This window comes from Eptatretus burgeri, chromosome 5, assembly GCF_056783735.1.
Source record: "Eptatretus burgeri isolate ZD-2024b chromosome 5, Ebu_testis_v1, whole genome shotgun sequence".
NCBI classification, from domain to species: domain Eukaryota; kingdom Metazoa; phylum Chordata; class Myxini; order Myxiniformes; family Myxinidae; genus Eptatretus; species Eptatretus burgeri.
Window position 1 is genome coordinate 54,808,416 of NC_140965.1, and position 24,305 is coordinate 54,832,720.

The 24,305-nt window shown below is 44.5% G+C and overlaps 1 protein-coding gene across 5 annotated transcripts in view; it reads right to left on the reverse strand.

Moving 5' to 3' along the window:
* Window positions 1–163: 163 nt before the first annotated feature.
* LOC147026461 (uncharacterized) overlaps window positions 164–24,305 on the reverse strand; it is a 60,627-nt gene continuing 36,485 nt past the window's right edge. For 4 of the 5 annotated variants that reach the window (XM_085881901.1, XM_085881900.1, XM_085881899.1 and 1 more), the window contains 4 exons: window positions 23,729–23,840; window positions 13,277–13,406; window positions 1,958–2,126; window positions 164–1,400 (listed from right to left, as the gene is read on the reverse strand). In XM_085881901.1, the coding sequence (XP_085738027.1) occupies window positions 2,006–2,126; window positions 13,277–13,406; window positions 23,729–23,840 (363 nt within the window). In that variant the 3' untranslated portion in view covers window positions 164–1,400; window positions 1,958–2,005. The remainder of the gene's footprint in view (window positions 1,401–1,957; window positions 2,127–13,276; window positions 13,407–23,728; window positions 23,841–24,305) is intronic. The other variant, XM_085881902.1, reaches the window with a different exon arrangement.

Genomic DNA, 24,305 nt, shown 5'->3' on the forward strand with positions numbered 1-24,305 from the left:
CAACCCTAAGTTGGAAGATGGACCCAATGGCCTGCTGTGTTCATTGCTTCTTGGTTAATTCACTCTGAGCCACCAACACCAGTCTCCTCACCAGCCTCGTATTTTGTCCTATTTTCCTGAACTCTCCCTTACAAAGACATTGTACAAAAAAAAAGACCCGGTGATCGATAACAGCAAAGTTTTACTTCCAAAATCACCGACTTGCAGTTGTGAAGCCATACAAGTTCGGCAAATGCTTTGATTCAAAACGGATCTTATTCAAACAGTTAAGTATGATGGACCAGATCTATGGATGCCTCACAATTTGTGGCAGTGGTGCACAAAGTTGTTTTACGATGCTTCGGGGTCAGCCTCGCAATGGACCGTCTACCCTCTCTACAAGTTCATGATGTCTCTGGTGAGATGAGGTGCATGCAATGAAGTACCCCCATTCCAACTCACAATCCTTTCTACCCCAATTAACCCTGCCTAATTTGCAGGTTACTCTCTCATTCATTCATTCTCTCTCTCTCCCATTCCCTTGCTTATTGCATCCAACTGTGGCACCGGTAACAAGGAAATAAAATGATAGAAGAAGCTTGGATCAGATTGCCAAAGTACTGTTGTGAAAGTTTCAAAACGCAGCAGTATTCGTAAAGAGCAAAAAAAAGGAAAAAGATATTCGAAAAGAGCAAACAAGGCATTTTTCTTGGGCCCAAATCTTCCACCCCCGCAGTCTCGTACTTAATGAGATACCTTCAGAGGCTGCACGAGCCCAAACCTGAAATTTCAAAATCCATTGTAGGCCATCATCAAATCTCCCCACATGTGGTACTCTGTGTTGGAAATTTCATCCAGTTTTATCCAAACAGCAGCAAAAACTCCAATAATTAAATGAAACATCTTAACAGGTAAAAGTAATTTCTCCTTTAACAAACCTGAGCATGTTTGTTGCTGTTACATTGTTATACTTGAAAGGTGCGTCAATAATTTTTTTCCCATACATGGTCAGCTGACAAAACCACCTGGTCTCATCAATCGGTCAGGCAAGTATTCCCAGTAAAGATGGCTTCCCCAGCCCCACCAACATGATCTCTCAGCATGATACATGATATGCATGATCTCTCAGCTCATGACTAAGGTTTCTGCCTCTAATTTCCCTTGAAACACCGCCACCTCAATCCATTTCATGGTCTGTGACACCAAAAGTCATTTTCCCTCTATGGACATTTTATAACTATCATTTGTATGTTATGCAATCAACCAGCGAAGAACCCATAGTTACGGACAGGAGAGATTCCCAAGTATCCCCAAGAATTGATGCATTTTAGGATGGCTTGTAATACCCATCGCCTGCACAAAAGTCGATAAATTAATAGCTCAATCCATCTTGTTCATTTTGGGTGTCGACTTGAAATATTCTGGGGGAAGGATTAGGAGAGGGGAAATGCAAGTAAGTTTAAATTTAATGTGAGAAAAGTTTTGCTGTTTTTTTTCTTTGTAGTTTCTTTCTCTTTTTCCACAAACAACAAATCATAATTAAATCTACACCAAAAACATTTCATTTCAAGAAAATGGAGTGAGATTCGCATCTCTCGCCCATGATGGCAGCTGGAGCCAATAAGTCTCACTTATCTCACGTACACCGAGTGACCAATCAAATGAGGTCAGGAAAACATCAGGATCAGAAGCAATCAGCTGAACCTTTATATATCGTTTTTAATATTAAATACATTAATCACGATAAGAGATGAGAAGCAACAAATAAAGAAACATAGCTGCATTCCAATTGCATGATGGGTGTGATGGCTTGAAGAATATTATCATATTGTTGCGGTTCTCGGAACCGCATGCATCCGACAGACAGTGGTCCCAAGACAGTTATTTCATTACTATACGTGTAGATAGTCCCTTTCCTCTTGTCTAGCGGGACAACAAGTGTGTGCATTGCGATGATGTCATAGCTAGGTTTGCTTACATCATTTTTTCTTCATTTTGTTTCTACTCTTCTCTTCTCTTTGTCTGATTATTCCTGAGGTAAATCAGCCACGTGCACCTTCGCTGTGAGGTGGGCCCTCATGGAGGCCAGCGCGTGCGGCACTGCTGTGAGGAAACGATGGCGCAGAGCCCTCGTTCCCAAGCGAGCCCTAAACCCAACATGTGCAGTGAGTCATATAGTGCACTTAGCATATAGTGCGGGATTATCGACTCGAGCTTCCGATAATCTGGGGAAGATTGCCGGTTGCATTAAAATGGCATGCGAATGAATACCTCTTAAGATGCTTCACGAATGGTGTTTTTCACAACACAGGAAACACAGCCAGCACGACGCCCACGCTGCACAAAACACGTACTGAGGCCGATAAAGATGACTCCATCTTTACGAGAGTGGGCGGGATACGAGTGTGCGAGGTAGAAATGGCTTGTTCTTTTTCAACCAAATATTTGACACATATCGGTGTTCGCCCCACACCCACGCTAGCAGAGTCATGCGAACGCGAGCGCTGAACACGTGCGTAATAGCCGAACCCTGCGCACTGGATGGAATGTGCTCAAAGGGAGACACGTATGCCGCTCGCGAAACCTGCATGGATTTATCCATAATCATGTACCTTTGGCCCTCGCTGGCAGCAGCGGATTCCGCACGGATGGTGAGCGTCTTCTCGTCTCTACGCCCAGCGAAGCTGCAATCGAGCCGGGGAATATACAGTTAGGGCTGCGTTGGCGCGCGTGTTGATCGGCGCTGGTCAGACGCCCGAGTGGGCATGCGGGACCCTCGGCTGGTTGCCAGGGCATGGCCCAGGGGGTTTTTGCGGGACGATTTGGGTGTCAATTTCGGTGTGGGCGATTTGTGTCATGTCATGGGATCAGAGCGAAATATGTTCACTGTCTGGGATGACCTTGCCGGAAACGAAGTGAGGTGGTTTCCGGCCAAAGTTAGTGGGCCACATGAGTGGTTGGGGCCAATCAGAGCGCCCGATTCAGGTGATGACATTTCGCTTTGGGGTGGCCCCTCCCCGCCCCCCCCCCCACGCTGCAAGTCCTATAAAGGTCGGAGTAGTCCCTCCGCCTTTCTCTTTCTCTTTCGCTCGCTCCATCTGGCCTCGCCCTCATCCCTCAGCACGACCCGCCTCCTGCTGTCTGGACTCCGCCTTCTCATCTCCGCCCACACAATGTCAACCCCACCCGCCTACCTGGTCCCGCCTACCACTCCGTCCACGCACCCTGGACTCCGCCCCTTCTCCACTCAAGCCCCTCCTTCATGAACACGGTCTCCACATGCTCTGCTGAAGCCAGAGACGACGTGCCAGCTGTCGGGTGTCGCACTACGGAGCATCCCCCTGAAACGTATTGATGGCATGTTGTGCTATCAAGCACAAAGGTACCAAGAACATAGCCTCAATTCCTTTCCCTTCTCGTTTCAATACACCCTCTTCATTGGGTTGTGTGTGTGTGTGTGTGTGTGTGTGTGTGTGTGTGTGTGTGTGTGTGTGTGTGTGTGTGTGTGTGTGTGTGTGTGTGTGTGTGTCGGCACCTGTCTGCTTAAGTCAGGCTGCAGAAGATCGTTATTGTTATTATTTTCACGTTAAGTCTGCTCTGTGTCCTTTTTGTAAGTTGCTTATTTATTTGTTACACCACACCTCTCCCCCATATCTCTGCACAACACAACCCAATAAATCTTTATCGTACCATATACCCTTCCTCGCCCATTGTTTATAAATTATTATTAGGAATGTTCCCTGCTCATTTTTGTCTGTTCTGCCATTGATCCAGTCTGATCTGAATCCGAGTTTAGCCGGGACTTTATTCCCAACGATCCGTTCCTTTTAGCCGGTACGTCCTTGGCAGTGTCGCTCAGCTGCATCCGATCCAGAAAAGTGATCCGGTTCGGAAAAGGCGTACCGAGGGCGTGTTCCCTAGTAATTAAACCACGTGATTAATTAGGTAACCCAATTAACCCATAGACGGGAGGACCCTAGGTGACGCGGTTGAGTTATTGGCGTCCACGGTTGGTTAAGCAACCCGCCCCATCATGGAATTATCTTTGTGCGACGGCCAAAAATTCCGAGGAGTCTGGTGGGAGCCGAGATAGCTTCCCCCACCTAGTGGTCTTCTCACCCGACCACCCAGCCCACAACAATATAAAGACACAGATGATGAGTGTCAATGTAAACTAAACAAAATTATATACATTGTTGGTCCCAATGATTACCAGGATTTTAAAAATGGATATTTTACTGACTTTTTTTCTTCAAAAACAATCTGGATTTGTGTGGCCTGATATGAGTAAAGTAAGTGTTACGGATCTGATTCAGGGGGTAAAATGGATGCTACATTAGAATAGTTATTTATTGTTGGTTATCTCCATTTCGGTTTTAGCAGGTGGGAGGAAGTTCTCTCAGAACTCAAAATCTCCGCCTATTTTGGTAAAGGATCATGATTTACGAACCAAACTGTGAAATTTCGTTCTCAAAGCTTCGGTCCAAGGGATCACTTCAAAATCTTCACTGAACCTCTGACAGCCTCCACTTGTAGCTTGTTTGTGGTGACATTCCCAGGAATGATTTTTAAGTGCTCAGTAAGGGTTTTCTTCATCATTGTTGGAGCTCCAATTATCACTAGTTCAAGTTCAGCTTTCTTCAATTTCCTTTCATACTTTTTCTTTCTTTCTTCTACACATTGTTGAGGCTAGTTTGAGAGCTGTTAATCAGCTAACACACAACGCACAACGGAAGGGGGGGAGAGGAGACAAGAGGGGTGGGAGAGGGAAGGACAAAACAGTGGGGAACAGAGACATGAGGAGATATGTGGAAAGGAGAGGGATGGGGCAGGGAACACGGGGTATACAAGATGGACATTACAGGGGCTTTCAGGAAGTAAAGCAGGGAATTTGAAGGTGTGTTTGGGTTGGATTAACGGTGTTATAAAAGATCGAGGTTTTGGATGGGGGAAGATAAGAGGTGGTTGTGAACAGCTGTTTTGGAGGCCTGAAGGGAAGAATGGGATTGTAGAGAGTGTGGGATTTTATTCCAAAGGCGGGAAAAGAGAGGAATGAAAGAGTGGAGGTGAGCAGTGATTTGTGATTTTGGTACTTTTACCAGAAGGGTGTTGCTGGCAGACCTTGAGCACCCTGTGGAAATAGGGGGGTGGGACATATCGCAGACAGAGCAGGGGGGGAGGCGAGACTGGAGAGGAGATGGTAGAAGACAGAAAGACCAATGCCCTGCCTGCGGTGAGAAAGTGAGAGGCCCAAAGACTCAGCCTCACTGCGGGAGATACCAATGATCCTCAATTCCAGACTCAACGGCGGCGCTGTGCTGGTTCTCTTTCAGCCAGAGGTAGTAATAGTAATAACAGCCAGAGAGATGTCCATTTTGACAAGAACGTAGTCAGAAGAACCAATTGGAGTGGAGGAAGAACAGCAGATATTTTTCAAGGAAATTTGTCAAAATCAGATCCAGAAGAGATCGAGTACCTTTGGTTGAGATCGGGGTCAGGAAGTTGACCGATTCAGTCAGTCCCAATGAGTCACAGAAGTCTTTTGCTGAAGTGCCATGACAGCTGAGAGAGCTACACGCAGCCAACTGGCATGACAATTGAAGTCTCCACATATGAGGAAGAGAGAGTTCGGAGGAGAGGATAGCAATTGGTCCATGTTTTTGGATAGTGAGGTGTAAATGAAGTCATCACTGTTTGGTGGATGGTACAACACACATATAAACATGAGGTGGGAGTGGAGGGGAAGCCGTAGCCAGAGGTATTCCTGGGGATGTGGGGGAGTGAAGGCAGTGCATGCAGAGTGAGGAATAAAGTCTTTGATGAAGAGAGCAAGTCCTCCACCAGGACGAGGCTCAGGTCTATCATACCGGAGGAGGGAGTAACCAGGGAGAGATACGAGGGATTCAGACACGTCTTGAGGGAGGAAAGTTTCTGTTGGGCAGATTATGTCTGGTTTGTTAGTGGCAACCTGTAGGGAAAGATCTGTTGGGTTTGAGCAAAGGCCCCAAATATTTGAGGTCCACACTATGAGTGAAGATGGAGGGGCAGAAGCTTTGCATGCAGGGGAGGGGAGGGGGGAGGTAGGACAAGGGAGGAGGGGGGATGTAAGGAGAGTTGTTTGAAAGAGTGTGGGGAATTGCAGAAGTGCTAGGGGAGGGGCTGGATGAGGAAGAGAAAAGGTTCTGTGGCGCTGGGTTGAGGTACAGTGGGGAGTAATAAGAGGGGACAGAAAGCAGTAGAGGATTTGAGGAGGTGGAGTGATGAGATGGAGGAGAGATGGCAGGGAAAGGAGGCAGCTTTGTGGATGAGATAGGGGGGGGCAACTTTGAGAGGGGTGAGTGAGGGGGGTGAATGGAGGGAGAAAGGTGAGTGGGGAGTTTTTGAGAAAGGTGAGAGGGAAGCTTGGAGGGGGAAGAGCGTGACAGTTGCTTTGAGAGGGAGGGGTGAGAAGGGTGAATTGACACTGAATTTGGAGAAAAAAAAAGGATGATTGATGGAAAGCGAACATTGAAAGCAAACTGGGGTATATAAAATTTTAGTTCTGACATGCAACTAAAGACATTACTTGAGGGATGCAATAAAGGCAAATTAAGAGAATGGAGAGAAGAAATGTAACAGTTGGACGTTTTAGACAAGGGATGAAGGAAAGGTCGAATTGAGAGCAGTCTGTTGAAGTGGAAAAAGAGTTGTGCATTATGATACAGTAATGAGAACCACACGTGTGAGAGAAAGATGAAGAATTATAAGAGACCGTTTTTATTGTTATTATTATTATTATTCATTTATTTATTTATTGGGTTGAAGAAAAATTGTGAGGTGAATGGTGAATTTGGATCGTAAATGCAGAGGGCAGAACTGATCCAGCAGAAGCACGTGGTTGTGGGAGGTGTACAGTTAAAAGCATATTTATTTATTTATTTCATATGGATTGCGTAAAATTCGGAAAAAGAACGGTTGAAGTAAAATTGTGGAGGTGAATGGTGAATTTGGATTGGTAAACGGAGAGTGAAGCTGATGGATCAATGAAAAGTATCAGGAAGAGGGTAGAGACACGTGGTTTCGGGAGTTGTATAGTAAGAAAGGATACAAGGAAAATTATTCTATTTTTTGATGGATTTTTGAAGATTAGGTAAGATTAGGGAATGCGAGGTTGCACGAAGAAATCGTGAAGGTAATGGTGAGGGTGGGTCAGCTCAAATAGAAGGAAGATGGTGTGCCAGCAGTAGGAGGAGGAGGAGGAGGAAGAAGCAGACGAAGAAGACGAAGAAGACGAAGAAGACGAAGAAGACGAAGAAGACGAAGCAGACGAAGAAGACGAAGAAGACGACGAAGAAGACGAAGAAGACGACGACGACGACGACGACGACGAAGAAGAAGAAGAAGAAGAAGAAGAAGAAGAAGAAGAAGAAGAAGAAGGATTGGTACTCATGGGTATGGAGGGAGAAAGGGTTGTTGTTTTTTTGTTATTTTAAAATTTAAGACAAGAAACAGAGGGTGTAGTTGGGTGGGATAGATGGGGGGTGGTGGGAAAAGTGGAATTGATGGTAATAGGGAGAGAATACAAATAAAAATCGTACACCAAGACGGGAAGGATGTGAAGGCCTCAAAGAACCCGATAAGACAAGATCGAGGAACACTCACAAAATAGCACGATTTTTGAAACAAAACCGAACTAGGAACACACAGTAAACATGTAGGTGAGAAAATAAACAGTTAAAATGCGACAAATAACAACCGGAAACTTAACTTTCAGAAAGTCGCCAGAGACCCCTGGGAGAAGCAGCCGTCATCTCAAACCTGAAACCGTCACCTCCAATCATGGTATTTGGTCATTTTCCTGATTTCTGTCGTATTTAGTCCAAAGTCAATGGGAACTGAAACCTCAATCAACAATGCGGACTTTTCCTTTTTGTATTTGAGCACTATGTCCAGACGCAGTTCTTTGTTTGCAATGTCCACACTTTATGGGATCATCTTGTCATACGTGAGCATTACTTGTCATACCGAAATTTATACACCGTCTAATATGAAAACGATCATAACTTGGGCCATTCTGTTTATCTATAAATGCGCATAAGAAATCGAAAAATTATTAGAATACACGAAGTCATCACTCTCCGGAAGCCCTACGTTGTAACCCGTAATGGGGAACGTGGCTGAGCTTCCCTTCCCCATCGGCCACACCCCTGCAACAACGTGTCTTCCCATTGGTTGGTAAATAAATGGCCATAACTTGGGAAGCACTTGTCCGATTAATATCAAACCTTGAAAAGGCACATCCTCAGGTCCTCAGCAATATACCTGGCAAGTTTCAATTACATCGGACCAGAGGTTGTCGAGAAACAGCGGTTGCACACGCGCACGCACACGCACACGCACACGCACACGCACACGCACACGCACACGCACACGCACACACACCTGGAATTCTAGATAGATGACTGCTCTGGGACCAGGATGTTGAAATGTTTTCAGATGTGCCATTGGATTACTCTGCCGACGCCATCTTGTCTTTCTGTGCAAAGTTGTTCTGACGAGTTTTTTTACATCTGAAAAAGGAGGTGACTGGTACTTTCTGTTTCTTCCCCACAAAACCTGCATTTGTCCCATTGGCTCAATCCTGCAATTTTCTTAAAAGCATTTGTGTTATGTCCTTGGTCTTGAGCATTTATGGTCCTTGATCTTGAGCATGACTCGTTCTTCATCCCAACTAATTTGACCTCTTAGCCATTCCAATGAGCCTTCGTTGTCGATCCCTATCCTGTCAAACTGTATTTTTTTTTTATCTTCCTGCTCTTTTGAAATCCTCCCATTTGTCAGAGTACATCTGCTGACATTTATTTTTGTAGTTTTCCTCTTTTTTTGCAATCACTGGGCCACATGGAGGCCCCTGGAGTACCAACGGACAGTGGATGCAGCGACACGCAGCTCTGGCACATGTTCCCACACCTAACCTAACCTACCTAATATTGGGTCTGTTTCTTTCAGTTTCGTTTTCCAGTGTCTTAACCATAATTTGCACCTGTTTTTGGAAGTTTGTTGTTTTCTTGCTCATGTACAAATCTCACCCAATAGGCTGTTGACCTTTTCACACACTCCCCTAGTCCTACACATGCTGTTCTGTGCACTTGGTTAAGCTCCATCAAGCCACATCCTCCTTCTTGTCTTGTCTTGGTAAGTACAACCTCAGTTTGCATTGGTTTTTGTAGAATATCTTGTGAATAGTTAGAAGTTTTCTTGTTTTGGTGTCAAAGTTGTTGATCTCCATTTGTGGCCAGTTTATAATTGCACAGCTGTATTGGAATACCAGCACTGCAAGTTGGTTTATAGCTTTGGTTTTGTTTCTTGAAGAGAGGGATGACTTCAGAATTAGTCTTATTCTGCATAGGTACTCTTTGCTGAATATTTTACACGTTTTTTGTGTTGTACCTATGGGCATATTCTGCATACACGAGTGTACAAAATTGACCCACAGATAGTCACACTGATTGAGGAAGTCACACTGATTCTGCATATGTGTACCTATGGGCTTCTTCTCTTCTGAGGTATTTGTAGGATGCTTTGTTTTCTAGTTCCTGTATTGTTGTGCTTTCATCGATTGAGATGTTCTCTGTTCTTTTTGTTTTCCTTGTACAAATGTGCTCTTGGCACATTTGTCGAGACCAAACTGCATTCGGATATCGTACAGTACTGCTCTACTTGTTTCATTTGATCTGTCAATTTCTTATAATTTGGGGTGAAGAGCTTTAGATCATCCATGTATAGTAGGTATGTCACATTTCTTGTTTCTTTAGTCATTTTTCTGTTGCATATCAGATTGTATCCATGTCCTTGTTCATTGAGGTTACTCAGTGGGTTCAGAGGCAGACAAGGAGAAGAGGAGGGGCGAAAAGCTGTCACCTTGTAAGATACCACGTCGTATCTTTACTCCTGGGACTTTAATCTTTCCTTCCACGTAAGGTGGTATCAGCGTTGTTTTCCAGAACGTCATGCTTCCTCAATCAGTGTGACTATCTGTGGGTCAATTTTGTACACTTGTATGCATTTTATAATCCATGAATGTGGGACACTATCAAAGGCTTTTTTGTAATCTATCCTGGCTGTGGATAAGTTGGTTTGTCGGAGCTTGCAGTTTTTGAGGATGGTTTTGTTTAACAATAAATGGTCTATTGTTCCATAGTATCCTCTCTTACATCCTTTCTGCTCTGCCTCTCAAGCTCCTTGTTGAGTGAGGTGGTCAAAAACTGCATCAGTGATTGTACCTGTTGAAAGTTTGTACGTTGTTGGTGGGCATGTTGTTGGTCTATATTTGTTGGGTCGATGGGTTTCTTCAGATTTCGGGATTTAAAAAGTGTTGCCCATTTCATACTATATGTTTGCATAAGTGTGGTGTAATTCCCATAAGTGATAAAACGTGTCAAGCACGTGTTTCGAAAGACCTAGTCCCCCCATCAAAGTGTTTGTGTCCAATGGGCACAGTGCACGTGCGATGATGGGGTTACTGAAAGGCCACGAGATGGGACAAGGACATGCCTGGAGAGGGACATTCGTCTGGCACACTGTCCAATAAGCACACCCAACAAGCCCTTCAACGGGAACTGTGGGATTTATAAAAATGTAGACAGCGAGTGCACTGCGTTCAGTTGTTCACCACTTGTTGTTATTGTTACCGAGTTCAGCAAATGGTTCGTGTCGTGCAGTGTCATGGACCCAGTCCAGTGCAGTGGTTGGTGGTTTGTCAGCTGTACGAACCATTTTTTTTGGTTTCTCTTATTCAATCCTTCCATGATGGTATGACTGCTCAGGTCCTTGGGAGTGGAGAGTCCTCAGATGCCTTTGAAGTAACAAATGGAACCCAGCAGGGAAGTGTATTAGCTCCCACATTATTCAGCATAGTCTTCTCGATAATAATCTCCAATGCCTTCCATTCCCTGGACAAGGGTGTGTTTATTTGATTCAGGACAGATGGAAAGCTGTCCAATGGGTGGAGACTTTGGGCCCACACCAAAGTGTCTAAGCTTCTGTTGAGGGAACTTCGTTTTGCTGATGACTGCGCTTTAGCGGCACACACCTTGGAGGATATTCAGATCACAGTGGACAAATTCTCAAATGCCAATAAATGCATTGGTCTCCAGATCTGTCTCAAGAAAATGGAAGCATGATAACCTCCCCCCACCACTGTATATGTCGGCCTTGTCATTATGGTTGACAATACCCCACTAAGGATAGTGAGAAGGTTCTGCTATTGAGGAAATGTACTATCCCAATGGAGTATGGTCCCAATGGATGGATGGATAACCTCAAATGGACAAACAGCTGACTGCACGTGAAAAGGCTGAATGCCTAAACTCTGTTTGCTTCTAAATCCTGTGTCTAAACCCATTGCGTTCTGTACCCACCTTATCCAGTTGCACCCAGTTGTTCCTGGACTCTGTGTCCTTTTCTCCCAGTAAGGTGGAGAGCTTGCTGTCAAACCTTGACTCAGATTCTGCAACCGGTCCAGATGGCATCAGCCCACATGTCATAAAAACCTGCTCTGCTGCTTTTGCTCACCCTCTCTCTGTTCTATTCACCCTCACATTTGCTGAACGTCATCTGCCATCTGCTTGGAAATCAGCAAACATTACCACTCTGCATAAAAAGTTGCACAAACAGATCCCTGCAACTACAGACCAATCAACCTTCTCTCAATCATCAGCAAAGTTATGGAATCTATCATCGCTTCTGACATTAAATCCTTCCTATTCTCCAATGGCTTTATTTCCAATAATCAATTTGGATTCAGACCAGGTCACTACCCTGGATATGCTGCTCCTGCTCTCCCAAAAATGGATGGAGATTATAAATGCCGAACATGAAATCAGAGCCATATCCCTTGACATATTGCATGCTTTTGATACGGTTTTACACCCTCCCCTGCTCAACAAAATCTCTACCTATGGTATCCAAGGACATCTCCACTCATGGCTCGGAAACTTTCTCTCCTGTTGCAGCCAAGGTGTGGCCATAAAAAGAGTTCTCTCATCCCCTCTTCCGCTCGAAGCTGGAGTTCCTCAAGGCAGCGTTCTGGGCCCTGTTCTTTTTCTGGGTTTCATCAATGATCTCTCCGACTCTCTGGAAAATCCTCTTTATTTTTTTGCTGATGACTCCATCCTCCGCCGTACCATCTGTCATTCCTCATATCAGTAAGCAGCAGCTTCTTCGCTCTCTGTAGATCTGGATAAAAATCACAAGCTGGTCCAACACATTGAGCATGTCTTTCAATTCCGACAAATCTTACATTCTAACGATGTCTCTCCGAAAGGACCATCTGGAACCCCCACCCATCTACTTTCTCAACAATCCTCTTGAAGAAGTCATTTCATTCAAGCTTCTGGGTCTCACTATCTGCCATGATCTTTCCTGGGAAAGCCACATTTCTAAGCTGGCCTCCAAAGCCAGTCGGGCGACTGGGCATCCTCCGTCGTGCAAAGTCCTTCCTTGGCACACCTGAGCTTCTGACCACACACAAAGCTTTTGTCTGCAGCCTGATGAAGTACTGCTCTCCCCTCTGGGTTGGTGCTCCCACCTCTCACCTTTCTCGGCTTCATGCTGCGGAAACCAAGGCATTTCAGATAATTAGTATCTCCTGCGATAAGGCTGAGTCTTTGGGCCTCTCCCTCTCTCACCACAGGCAGGTCGATAGTCTTTATGTCTTCTACCATCTCCTTTCCGGCTTGGTCCCCCCCGCTTTGTCCGAGATATGTCCCCCCCCCCATATTTCTGCAGGGCGCTCGAGGTCCGCCAGCAATACCCTTCTCGTAAAACTACCAAAATCAAGAATCACTGCTCACCTTCACTCTTTCATTCCTCTTTTTTCCTGCATTTGGAACAAACTCCCACACACTCTTCAATCCCACTCTTCCCTCCACGTCTTCAAAACAGCTATTCACCACCATCTCTTATCTTCCCCCATCCAAAACAATGATCTTTTCTACCCCCACAAATCCACCCCAAACCCACCTCCTTCAAATTCCCTGCTTTCCTTCCTGAAAGTCCCTGTCGTGTCCATATTTTTACCCTGTGTACCCCGCCCCATCCCTCTCCCTTCCACAGATTTCCTCATGTCTCTGTTCCCCACTTTTTCCTTTCCTCTCCGACACCTCGTCTCCTGCTCATCTAGTTGTACGTTCTCTGTGTTCTGTCATACGAGCCGTGATGGTGTTTTCTATTTTTTTTTTTAAAACAACTATATATGCAGCTGTGCTTTGATGTGGTTGTGAAATATTTGATGTCCCTGCTGATTTCAAAACCTTACCGGTCTGGTTTCCGAGTGCTTGCTTTTCTTCGACTGTATACCGTGTATAGAAGAATCAGCAGGAAAATCAGGATGGTAAACACAAGCACAGCCGTAAGACCTCTGATGGAAGGCAGTAGCCAGTGTTGTTCTGAAGCGAAACACAACTTGGTGAGAAATCAAAGTCCATATGCCATAAACAAGAAAAAAAAAATGAGTCATATGATTTTACTTTAAAATAAAGAATTCAGAAAATTAATATTTTTTTACATTGATCTAAGGCTCAGGGAAGAGCTTGCACATAAATTACATGCAATACAAAGACATGGGTAGGCATCAGTGGACTTAAACATGAATTGCAAGAATGTCGGTAGGCAAAGTGTAAGCTGGAACGGTCCTTGGTAGAGCGCATACCTCCACCAGGCTGAACAGTTTACGTTTTGTATCCCGCCGATTAGCCGAATCTGGATCCGGACCTTAAGCAAAATTTAAATGCCTTGTTCTTGTCACCTAGCCAACTTATCCACCAAATTTTGTCCGAATCCGTCCAAAACTTTTTGAGATATCATGCTATATGTCGGTTTTAGCTCTATAAGTACTCAATGGTGAAGAATCTTTCCAGTATCCGGATCCGGATCGTCACCAAAATCTAATCAGTCCATAATTTTTTGAGATATCCTTTGCACAAACAGACGAACAGAGGTGAAAACATAACCTCAATCCACCATCGGTGATGGAGGGAATCAACAGTGCGTGGGTTTTGAATGTGGTATCTCAGCCTTCATGTGGCATCGGTTCAAATGGGATTCGATCCATTTGTAAGGTGCCTTAATGTCTTCTCTGATAGGTTGTGTGGGAGAAACCGAGACGATAAGGACTTTTGAGAAATAAGGACCAAAAGGAAACCTGAAAGGAAAGCGTCATGCCTGTCCTAAACCAATTCCCCACACAAATATCATTTCCCATTGGTTGTTGGTGACAAGCAAACTAACTGTTTCTCTTTTGTTTAGGACAATGATGATCCGCAACTCATGAGTCTGATTCTTTATTTCTGACTTTTGTTTCAGATACTATTGCTTCATTATTATTTGTTGTAATATCATAGACGAGACATTTTTGCCCGTCGCTTCGCTGAAGGCTTTAATGGAAAGACAACAAGTTCTTCACAAACATTCTGCTCTATTCACCTTATTATTTGCCTAAGGACATCTTACATTTGCTTGGAAGTCAGCCAACATCACCGACCATCGTCGGCCAACTTATTCTTATTCATGGCCACAATTATTTGCACGTTCTCGGAGGGTTGTCTGCGGGGTGGGGAGTTTGGCTGAAGTCCTTCACGAATTGGCTGGTCAGGCTTGACGTTCGACTAAGATTTTGGCAGGAATTTGTAATTTGTCTATCATGCTGGCAATAGCTTGTGCACTCTTCGCGAAGGACACCATGAGATCTTGAACGGCCACCAACTTAATCCGGCAGACGAGACTCCCAGTTTAACGTCCATCCGAGGGATGGCACACATATTGATGAATCACCCTGCCTCTGAAACAACGGGACGATATTTTATAGCTGGGTCAACATTCAAACCCAGGGTGGACAGCTTAGAGGTGAGACTGCACACATCTATGCCATCCTCCAAGCCCCATTTCACCATGCATAGGAATATTCTGTGCTCTGCTTCACTAATATCCCTCCCTGGCTACTTTCTCTACTATTACAGATAATTACCGTGGTGATGCTATCACCGTTTCCATTCAAGATGTAACATCTTCCCAGCTACCGTTCTTTATTCTACAGATCACTGTGAAATTGTCTTCTTCCTTTGGAGAAATTTCGGCAGCCATTGCACTGTACCAGCTGGATGGAACAACCAGTGGTGCAGACCTTGCTCAATGAAAATGGTCCTTTAAAAAAAAAGAAAAAAAAATCAGTAAATTAATCTTCCAAGGCTTCAGTGCAGTACTGGTCAGAGTGTCTGCTCTGAGTTTGGGAAGTCGGTGTGAACTCCAACCAAGTCATACCAAAGAGTTTTAAAATGGTGCGTGCTGCTTCCTTGTTTGATGCTCAGCATTTAAAATGGATAGAACACACACTTTGTTACCTGGCCCGCATATGAAACACCGACATGACAGTTTATACCTGGGCCGAGATTTGAACACAGGTGAGACAGTGTAGAGGCGAGTGTCCGTACCTCTGCCACCCACTTTATCAGCCAACCTTGCTGCTTATATATGGCGGTATAAAAACAAATCACTTCCGTTTCACTACAAAGCTCAGGGGTGTGTTCAGTTACCAAGTTTCTTAAGCACTCAAGCAAGCACTCCATTCGAAACCAGATACAAATGGTAAGGATGCCTGGCATCAATAAGTCCGAAACGTCAGAAATGAAATGACCAATGTAAATTGGCTTAAGACATGCATGAGATTTTTATAATGGAATTGTTTGCTTAGGGCCCTGTCACACCTTGACGTTTTAGCCAGCGTATGGCAACGTATCAAAATGTATGTAAAACGCTAGCGTACACTAAACTATTGATGTTTTTTTCAGTTTTGGGCGTATAATAACGAGTTGGACGTATGCATAACGTATTAGTAACGTACACAGAACGTTTCGATAACTTATACCAACGAATGCTTAGCGTGTTGTCGGCGTTCACAACCTATGCCCAACGATAGTCTAACTTATGCATAGCGCGGCAGCGTATCACCGACGATCACGTGGCGTAGCCTATTAATAGGCTGCAGCTCAACGATTCAAATCATAACCACACGAGACATCGAAGTGTCAACATCACCGTCATGCCGAAGAAAAAACAAACAAACAAACAAAAAAAACCATGGAGTCTGGAACACTGACGGGTTCCTCTTGTGAACCGAATTTGTATATACCAATTCCCCTAAACGCTGCCAATACGCCATTATTCGGTAGCTGTAAGTTAGAAACACGTTCAGTAAGTTCTGTGGTCATCCGGAAGACGTCAATCAAATACGTCTACATACATCAATGTGCGTTGGAGATACGTTACACATAGGTTCAAAGCACGCTACTCATAGGTTAGAAATAAGTTTCGGGTACGCTAAACATTACCTCGACGTGTTTCGACTTATGAGTAACTTCCAAGTAACGTGTGTCGACGTGTGTCAACGATCGCATAACGTGCCTACAACTTATGGCCAGCGTATTCGGAACGTGCGAGTCATACGCTGGCATATGTCGAAAAATTTTGAGCATGCTTAAAATTTGTCTACGAGCTCGGCGTACTACGACGTATGCCAGCGTGCTCTTAACGTATACAAAACTTAACCATAACGTATTCGATGTGTGCCAGCGTTTTCGCCAAATTTTTCAAACGTCGGCATACGCTGGCTAAAACGTCAAGGTGTGACAGGGCCTTAACATCAGTAGGAAAGATGATTTAGAAAATATCTTTGGAAACTTTCATGATTTTTTTCATTTCGATATTTAAAAAACACCCACCTAGCCCAGGGTGGGTTTTTATGAGGAAACTCAATAACGGGTCCATATTTTGCTCAATCTCAACAACTGATCGCAAAACCTGAATATAAAAACTTTGACATCTTTCTTTTCACTTCTCTCCCTCAGCATTGAATGGCAGTTGTGAATGCTTGGGCCCATGTACTGTGTTAGTGGTAGGTAAGGCACTTGTTAAGTTTGCTCTGTGTCTCTTTTCTCTTTCTCTGATCTCATTGCTGTACAAATTGCTTAACCCTTATTTTCCCCCATGTCATTGAAATCCTTACGTTCCCTCTCACTCCTTATTCCTGCTCCTCACTTGTGTAAATTTAACTGTTCTTGTTGTATCTATTTCTGATCTGTCCATGTCTGTCTTTTCCACCATTGGTCTAGCACTGTCCGCACGCAGACAACTTGGGAGGTTGAGATTCCCGACGGTTCGGTTTGCAGGGTCCGACGTGTGCTCGCGGTACAGCTCGGCCACATTTAAGATCACCAGATAAGGTAAGTAGCACACTTGCCGAGGGTGCGTTCCCCAGTCGGGGGGTCACTGGACCCCTAGTTAAACGGTTGTTAGACGGACGGACACTGGGATTCATGGTTCATCGATTGGCATTTGTAGTTGCGTTGCAACCCACCGTGAGGTGAAGTTATTTGCTCACTGAGATGGATTATTTGTCATTGGTGGATGTGAGCAAACAGGTTCTCGAGGTGCTCTGCTGATTCCATCAATTCCATCCAGATCACAAAAACATCACAACAACACTACATTAGTCTTCACATAGTGAAGGGAAATCATGTTTATAATTCCACTCAGAGTGGTATATTATTACCACAAGCAAGGCCAAACTTTGTTTTGTAGGCAATGTCGGGGCTCATAGAGAAAGAGAGAAAGAGAGAAAGAGAGAAAGAGAGAAAGAGAGAAAGAGAGAAAGAGAGAAAGAGAGAAAGAGAGAAAGAGAGAAAGAGAGAAAGAGAGAAAGAGAGAAAGAGAGAAAGAGAGAAAGAGAGAAAGAGAGAAAGAGAGAAAGAGAGAAAGAGAGAAAGAGAGAAAGAGAGAAAGAGAGAAAGAGAGAAAGAGAGAAAGAGAGAAAGAGAGAAAGAGAGAAAGAGAGAAAGAGAGAAAGAGAGAAAGAGAGAAAGAGAGAAAGAGAGAAAGAGAGAAAGAGACACACTAACAGCAGGGTTGAAGGACAAAATCGAGAGTGACTTGGAGAAATAAGGCATGTGGGTAAGAATGAGGGATAGGGGAGGAAATAGAGGGTGGACAAGAGGAACACAGCCACAAACTCTCAGGAAGGAAAAAATGGAAACTTGGAAAGAGGTGGGCTTGGCGAGGGTTAACAAGGATAGAAAAGATCATGGTTTTTGATTGGAGATGATCTGACATGGTGGTGACCAGCATCATGAAGACCTGAATGGAAGAACAACATCAAAGAGAATGTGGAAGTTGGTTCCACAGGTGGGAAAAAGGAGGAACAAATTAGTGGACGTACGCAGTGATTCTGGATTTAGAGAGTGTCACCAGAAAGGGGTGGCAGACGACATGCACCCTGCATAAACCAGGGGAAAGGGAGGAGGGGCAGGGCAAGGAAAGAGCAGAGGGTGCAAGATGAGAAAAGGAGATGGTGGAAAATAGAGATATCATGACTTGTCTGTGATGTGAAAGTGATAGGACAATAGAATCAGCTTCATCATGGGAGTTTCCAATGATATGGAAGGCCTTGGCTTCCACAACATCAAGCTGAGCAAGGTGTGAGGCAGTGGAGCCAGCCCAGAGGAGACAGCAGTACTTCATCAAGCTGTGGTTAAAACCGTTGTAGGTAAATAAGAATCCAGGTGTGCAAAGAAAGGACTTTGAATGACGGAGGATGCCTAGTCAGCGACTCGCTTTGGAGGCCAACTTGGCAGTGTGGTTTGCCCAAGAAAGATCATGACCAAGAGTGAGGCCCAAAAGTTTCAGGGAATGAACTTCTTCAAGAGTATGATTGAGAAAGTAAATGGGAAGGTTTGCCAGATGATCCTTTTGGAGAGACAGAGTGAGTGTGTGAGATTTATCAGGGTTGAGAGACAAATAACAAGTGTTTGACAAGCTTGTGATTCCATCAAGGTCTGAAGAGAGAGAAGAGGCTGCTGCCTGCCCCATATGAAGGATAAGGGATGTTATGGTAAAAGATGGGGTCATCAGCAAAAGAGATGATGAATTTCCAGAGAATCAGAGGTCATTGAAGATTTGAAATAGGATGTGACCCACAACACTGCTTTGGGGGAACTGCAGCCTTGACAGTGAGAAGAGATGAGAGGATTCCATTGAGAGCCACACATTGGCTATGATAGTAGACGAAGTCAGAAAGCAATGTGTGGAGTTGGCATTGGATGCCATGGGCAGAGAGTTTGGAGAGCAAGACAGGGTGCCAGACTGAATCAAATGCTCGAGATATGTCTGGAGAGACGGCCCTGATCTCATGTCTGACATTGAGTGGCTCCATCCATTGTGGGGAGAGTCGAAGCAGAATGTCCAAGGTAGAGTGACCTCGTCTGAAACCAAATTGATAATCTGAGATCAGGTGTTTGGAGAAAAGGAAGGATTTGATAACTACGATGATGGATTCCATGACCTTGCTGTTGATTGGAAGTAAACTGATCGGTCTATAGTGAAGGGGATCCGTTTTATGTATGCAAACTGCCGAGAGCCTGCGTGTGATCTCCAACCAGTCAAAAGTTATCCAGCAGGACCCATCGGTTAACAAGGTAACCCTTGGCTTCAAGCAAAAGTGTTTTAGCAAGTGACCAAATTCACCTCCACCTCCTGACATTTCTGAATCTACCCGGAAGGTTGGGGTAACTTGTTGGCATTGTGGTGGCAATTGTCACGCTTTCCAATGTCGGTACAGGAATTATACCTGTGACAACTGTGGAAAGCGGGGACACTTGAAGTGTCGTTGTTCTCAATCCAAGTTGAATAACTTGTCTCCTTCTTATCACATTGGGGTGACTTCTGATGCAGCAGATGATAGGTCACAGCACACAGCCTGCAGCCAAGAGTCAAGTGGGAAACTTCATGAGGTTTTCTCTGTTGGAACAAAGAGCTCCGATTATCCAATTATAGTTGATGTAAAAATCGATAAGCTCCCGGTGAGGATGGAAGTTGATACCGGTGCTTCCAGAACAATGAGTGAGAGCAAGTTCCCTTCCATCTACCCTCCGTGAAAGTCTCCTGCACTCCGGCCCATATCGACTGACATGAGAACATACACCAAGGAGGTGGTTCCTGTAGTTGGCTCAGATAATGTAACTGTAGGATATGGAAACAGCACTCATGTCCTCCCATGACTGATAGTGCATGGAGAAGGACCAACCCTCTTAGGCCAAGATTGGTTACGAATAATCAGACTTAATTGGAGTGATGTAGACAGAGTCTCCAACTCTGATGCTGGGTACGATACCGTGCTCAACAAGTACCTTGGCCTGTTCAGTAATGGTGTTGGCACCTTTGCAGGGCCCAAAGTGAGGATTCATGTTTCTGCAGATGCTCAGCCATTGTTCCATAAGGCTAGACCTGTGCCCTACATGATGTGATCAATGATCGAATGTGATCTTGACCGCCTGCAGAGTGAGGGCATCATCTCACCAGTCGAGTATTCCGACTGGGCAGCACCTATCATTGCAATACTCAAAGCCGATGGAACAGTGTGCATTTGTAGGGACTACAAAATGATGATCAACCGCTATTCAAAGATGGATGGCTACCCTTTGCCCAAAGCAGAGGATCTGTTCACCACTCTCATTGGTGCCCAGACATTCACTAAGCTTGATTGACCAATGCCTATGCTCAAATGGAACTGGATGATGATTCCAAGCCCTATACATGCATCATACATGAATCATCGAGGACTCTACACATACAACAGATGCCCATTTGGCATACGCTCTGCTGCACCAATCTTCCAACGCAAGAGGGAGACATCATTGAAAACTGCACCAAAGACAGTTGCATTCAAAGACGACAAACTAGTGACTGGCAAGTCACACCATGAACATCTCAAGAACCTAAACAAAGTCCTCAATTGACTGTCACAAGCTGGGCTATGTCTAAGGCATGAGAAGTGTTCCTGTATGGCACGTGAAGTTGAATACCTGGGTCATCAAATCTCCTGTCAAGGCATTTTGCCCTCTCCGAGCAAAGTTGAAGCAATTGCGAATGCACCAATGCCACAAAACATTTCAGAATTTCATGCATTCCTGGATATGTTAACCTACTTTGGTAATTTCCTGCTTTAACTAAGCATAACCATCGAGCCTCTGCATCTTCTCCTCGGAAAAGGTATTATCTGGAAATGGGAAGCTGCCCAAACAAGAGCGTTCAAGGCTGCTAAAACCATGCTGTCCTCCTCGCCATTACTTGTCCATGATGACCCATCCAAGGAACTCATTCTCAGTTATGATGGCTCTTCATGTGGCATTGGGTGTGTGTTGTTGCAAACAAATGGAACTGGTAATCTCCAGCCTGTTGCGTATGCAACACAAACCCTTTCTGACACTGAACGTCGCTATGCTCAAGCAGAACAAGAGGCATTAGCATGTGGCTGGGGCACTTTAAATATGCACAAATATGTCTTTGGAAGACATATTACCATTGACACTGATCACGAACTCTTGATAGGTCTCCTGGGAGAAATGAGAGCCATTCTGCCCGCATCATCAGGTCATGTACAACGTTGGACGTTGACCCTTGCTGGTTACGACCATTCATTGGTTTACCGCCCGGGGAAGGAAATATATTGCGCTGATGCACTCAGTTGCTTACTGCTTCCCGTAACAATCCCAGAACCTCCACAATCTGGTGATATCATTCATCTCACGGCTAACGTCATTCACGATGAGGTGCCCATAACCGTTATGCAGATTGCTTGTGCTACCAATAGCAAACCAAGATTTGTCACAAATTAAACGCTGTGTTATGTCAGGTATTTGGGCATCACAACCAGAAGGGGAAAAACTGCACCTCATCCAGAAGGATGGGCTCTCTATTGATGCAGACTGCCTGGTTTGGGGTAGCTGAGTGATAATTCCACCTAAACTCCGTGGGAAAACTATCAGTGAACTCCACAATGCTCATCCAGGCACGGTCACCATGAAGGCTATTGTCCGAGCCCATGTTTGGTGGCCTGGTTTGGACAGTGACATCGAGTCCAGTGCACGCCATTGTTCCACTTGTCAAGCCCATGCCAAGACACCGCTACAGTCTCCATTGGCCATGTGGTCGTATCCATCAAAACCATGGTCCAGACTACACATCGACCATGCTGGTCCATTTCAAGGGAAGTTTTCCCTTATCGTAGTTGATTCCCACTCCAAATGGATTGAAGCTCTCGTGGTGCCATCCTCATCCTCTGCTGGAACAATTGAAGCTCTATGTACCATGTTCACGCAACACGATATTCCAAACTCCATTGTATCAAAAAATGGATCATCATATACGAGTTCAGAGTTTCAGAACTTTTGTAAAATTAACGGCATTAAGCATGACACATCTGCTCCCTACAAACCCGCCAGTATTGGTCAAGGCGAACATGCTGTTCAGATCATCAAGAATGGTCTAAGCCACGTCAAGGAAGGCTCCATTCAATCTCGGCTAGCTCGTGTGTTGCTCAACTACCACATCAGACCACATCAAACCACCGGTCGTTCACCTGCCAAGCTTCTGATGGGTTGTGAAATAACAACACGGTTATCATGAGTGCACCCAAACGTAACATTCGAGGTCGAGAATAACAAGTATCAACAGAAACATAATCACGACCAGACATCTGTATACCGCAATTTCCAGATCAATGTTCCTGTGTGCGTGTTGAACTCCGAATGTGGAACTAAGTGGTTATCTGGCATCATTATCGATAACATTGGTGAAATGATGTTTCTTGTGAAGTTGTGTGATGGTGGATACATGTGTAAACATGTTGACCAACTCAGGTTACGTCATGGGGAGCCAAACATTGAACCGGTTCAAGTGCCTTTGTCACACACTCCTGTATCAACATCATCTGCGTTTGAACCTAAGGTGTTTCCACATGAAAGACTTTTCACCCATCAATGTACCTGAACTCCTTCCCAACCCTTTACCCCTTATTGAGAAACCCACAACAGTTGCAATCAACGGAAAGGTCAAATTCATATTTTTACCATAGCGCGGTCAATTTTGATCTAATTGGCATGTAACCGATGCCAAAATGTTCAGAATTCATTGCCCAATCTTGTGATGGGCGACATGACACAATTACGTCATTACCCTTGTTAGCGGTTGGGGGTCAAAGGTCAGTGGGGTCACGACCTTTCAAAATATGCGGTTTTTGTCATAACACGGTCAAATCAAAACCGATTTGCATGAAACCAACACCAAAATGTTCACTGTTCTGTTCCCCCCACTCTCATGCCAAGAACAAAAAAGTAGCGGAGGCGAAGGTATGCGCTCGACTGAGTGCCCATTCTAGTTCAAAAATGTATTGGGTTTGATATGTTCTTGTGGATCAGGCATTACGTGGCGGAGGTATGCGCTCTGACGAGTGGCCTTCTAGTTCATTTTATTTTATTCATATGTTTAATTCATATGTTTCACAGTTTAGTCAATCTGATATTTCTTGCATTTGAGAGAACCATTAATGTACAGGACCACAATGACTTGTTATGCAAGGCAGTGACAATTTCTTTTTTTTTTAAATAAATGGGAATAAATTCCCAAATGAAAATAATATTTAAAAATTGTGACTCAACCCAAAACTCAAACTCAAGGCCTTTCACAAACAAGGCAAAACCTTGTCTGCCCTGCTGTTGCATCATTGATTATTGCAGAACATGATTTTACAATCCATCAACTGATTATCATAAAAAATATTGAACATTCTGGAATTAATAAAAAACACTTATGGTGATCAAATTGCTTAATTGGTATTACAATCTTGTTTCCATCATCAAATCGAGCGTTCCAGGATTAATCCTACCTGTCACAATGGTGACGTTATTTGAAGCGAAAACGGATGTATGGAGAGAAAACATGTACTTGGCCTTCAATCCTTGCTGAACCTGGTGGTCCAAGTTTGGTGTGTGGATGTCCTGCAAATGAGGGTCAGAAAAATGAAAATAGAGCATCCATCATTTCACTCGTGATAGTTTGAGATGATGGATGATGGATGATGGTGGAAAAAGTCTGCATAAGGACTAGAGTTGGCCGAGTCAGCAGAAAAATAAGGACGAGTCTAATTCTCAAATCAAATGTTGAGAGAGGTGTGCTAAGGTCTAGGTCAGAGTAGTCACGGCGGCCGTGGGGTCTCCAAAATCTGCGGCCACTAGCAATTATACGGCAGCCACAGTATTTCCACAGTCACACAATGTAGCAGTCGCATATGTTTTTATTTTTCGGGTAGCCGCACGGCGTATTTATAAATTGTGAAGACCGAAAACGTGGGGGTGCCGTACGGTCTTCGATTTGATGTCGCACGGTGACCTTAGGGCGTCGCTGCGGCGGCCATAGAATTTTCAAGGCAGACGCCAGGCGACCGCAGGGGAGCCCTAAGGCGA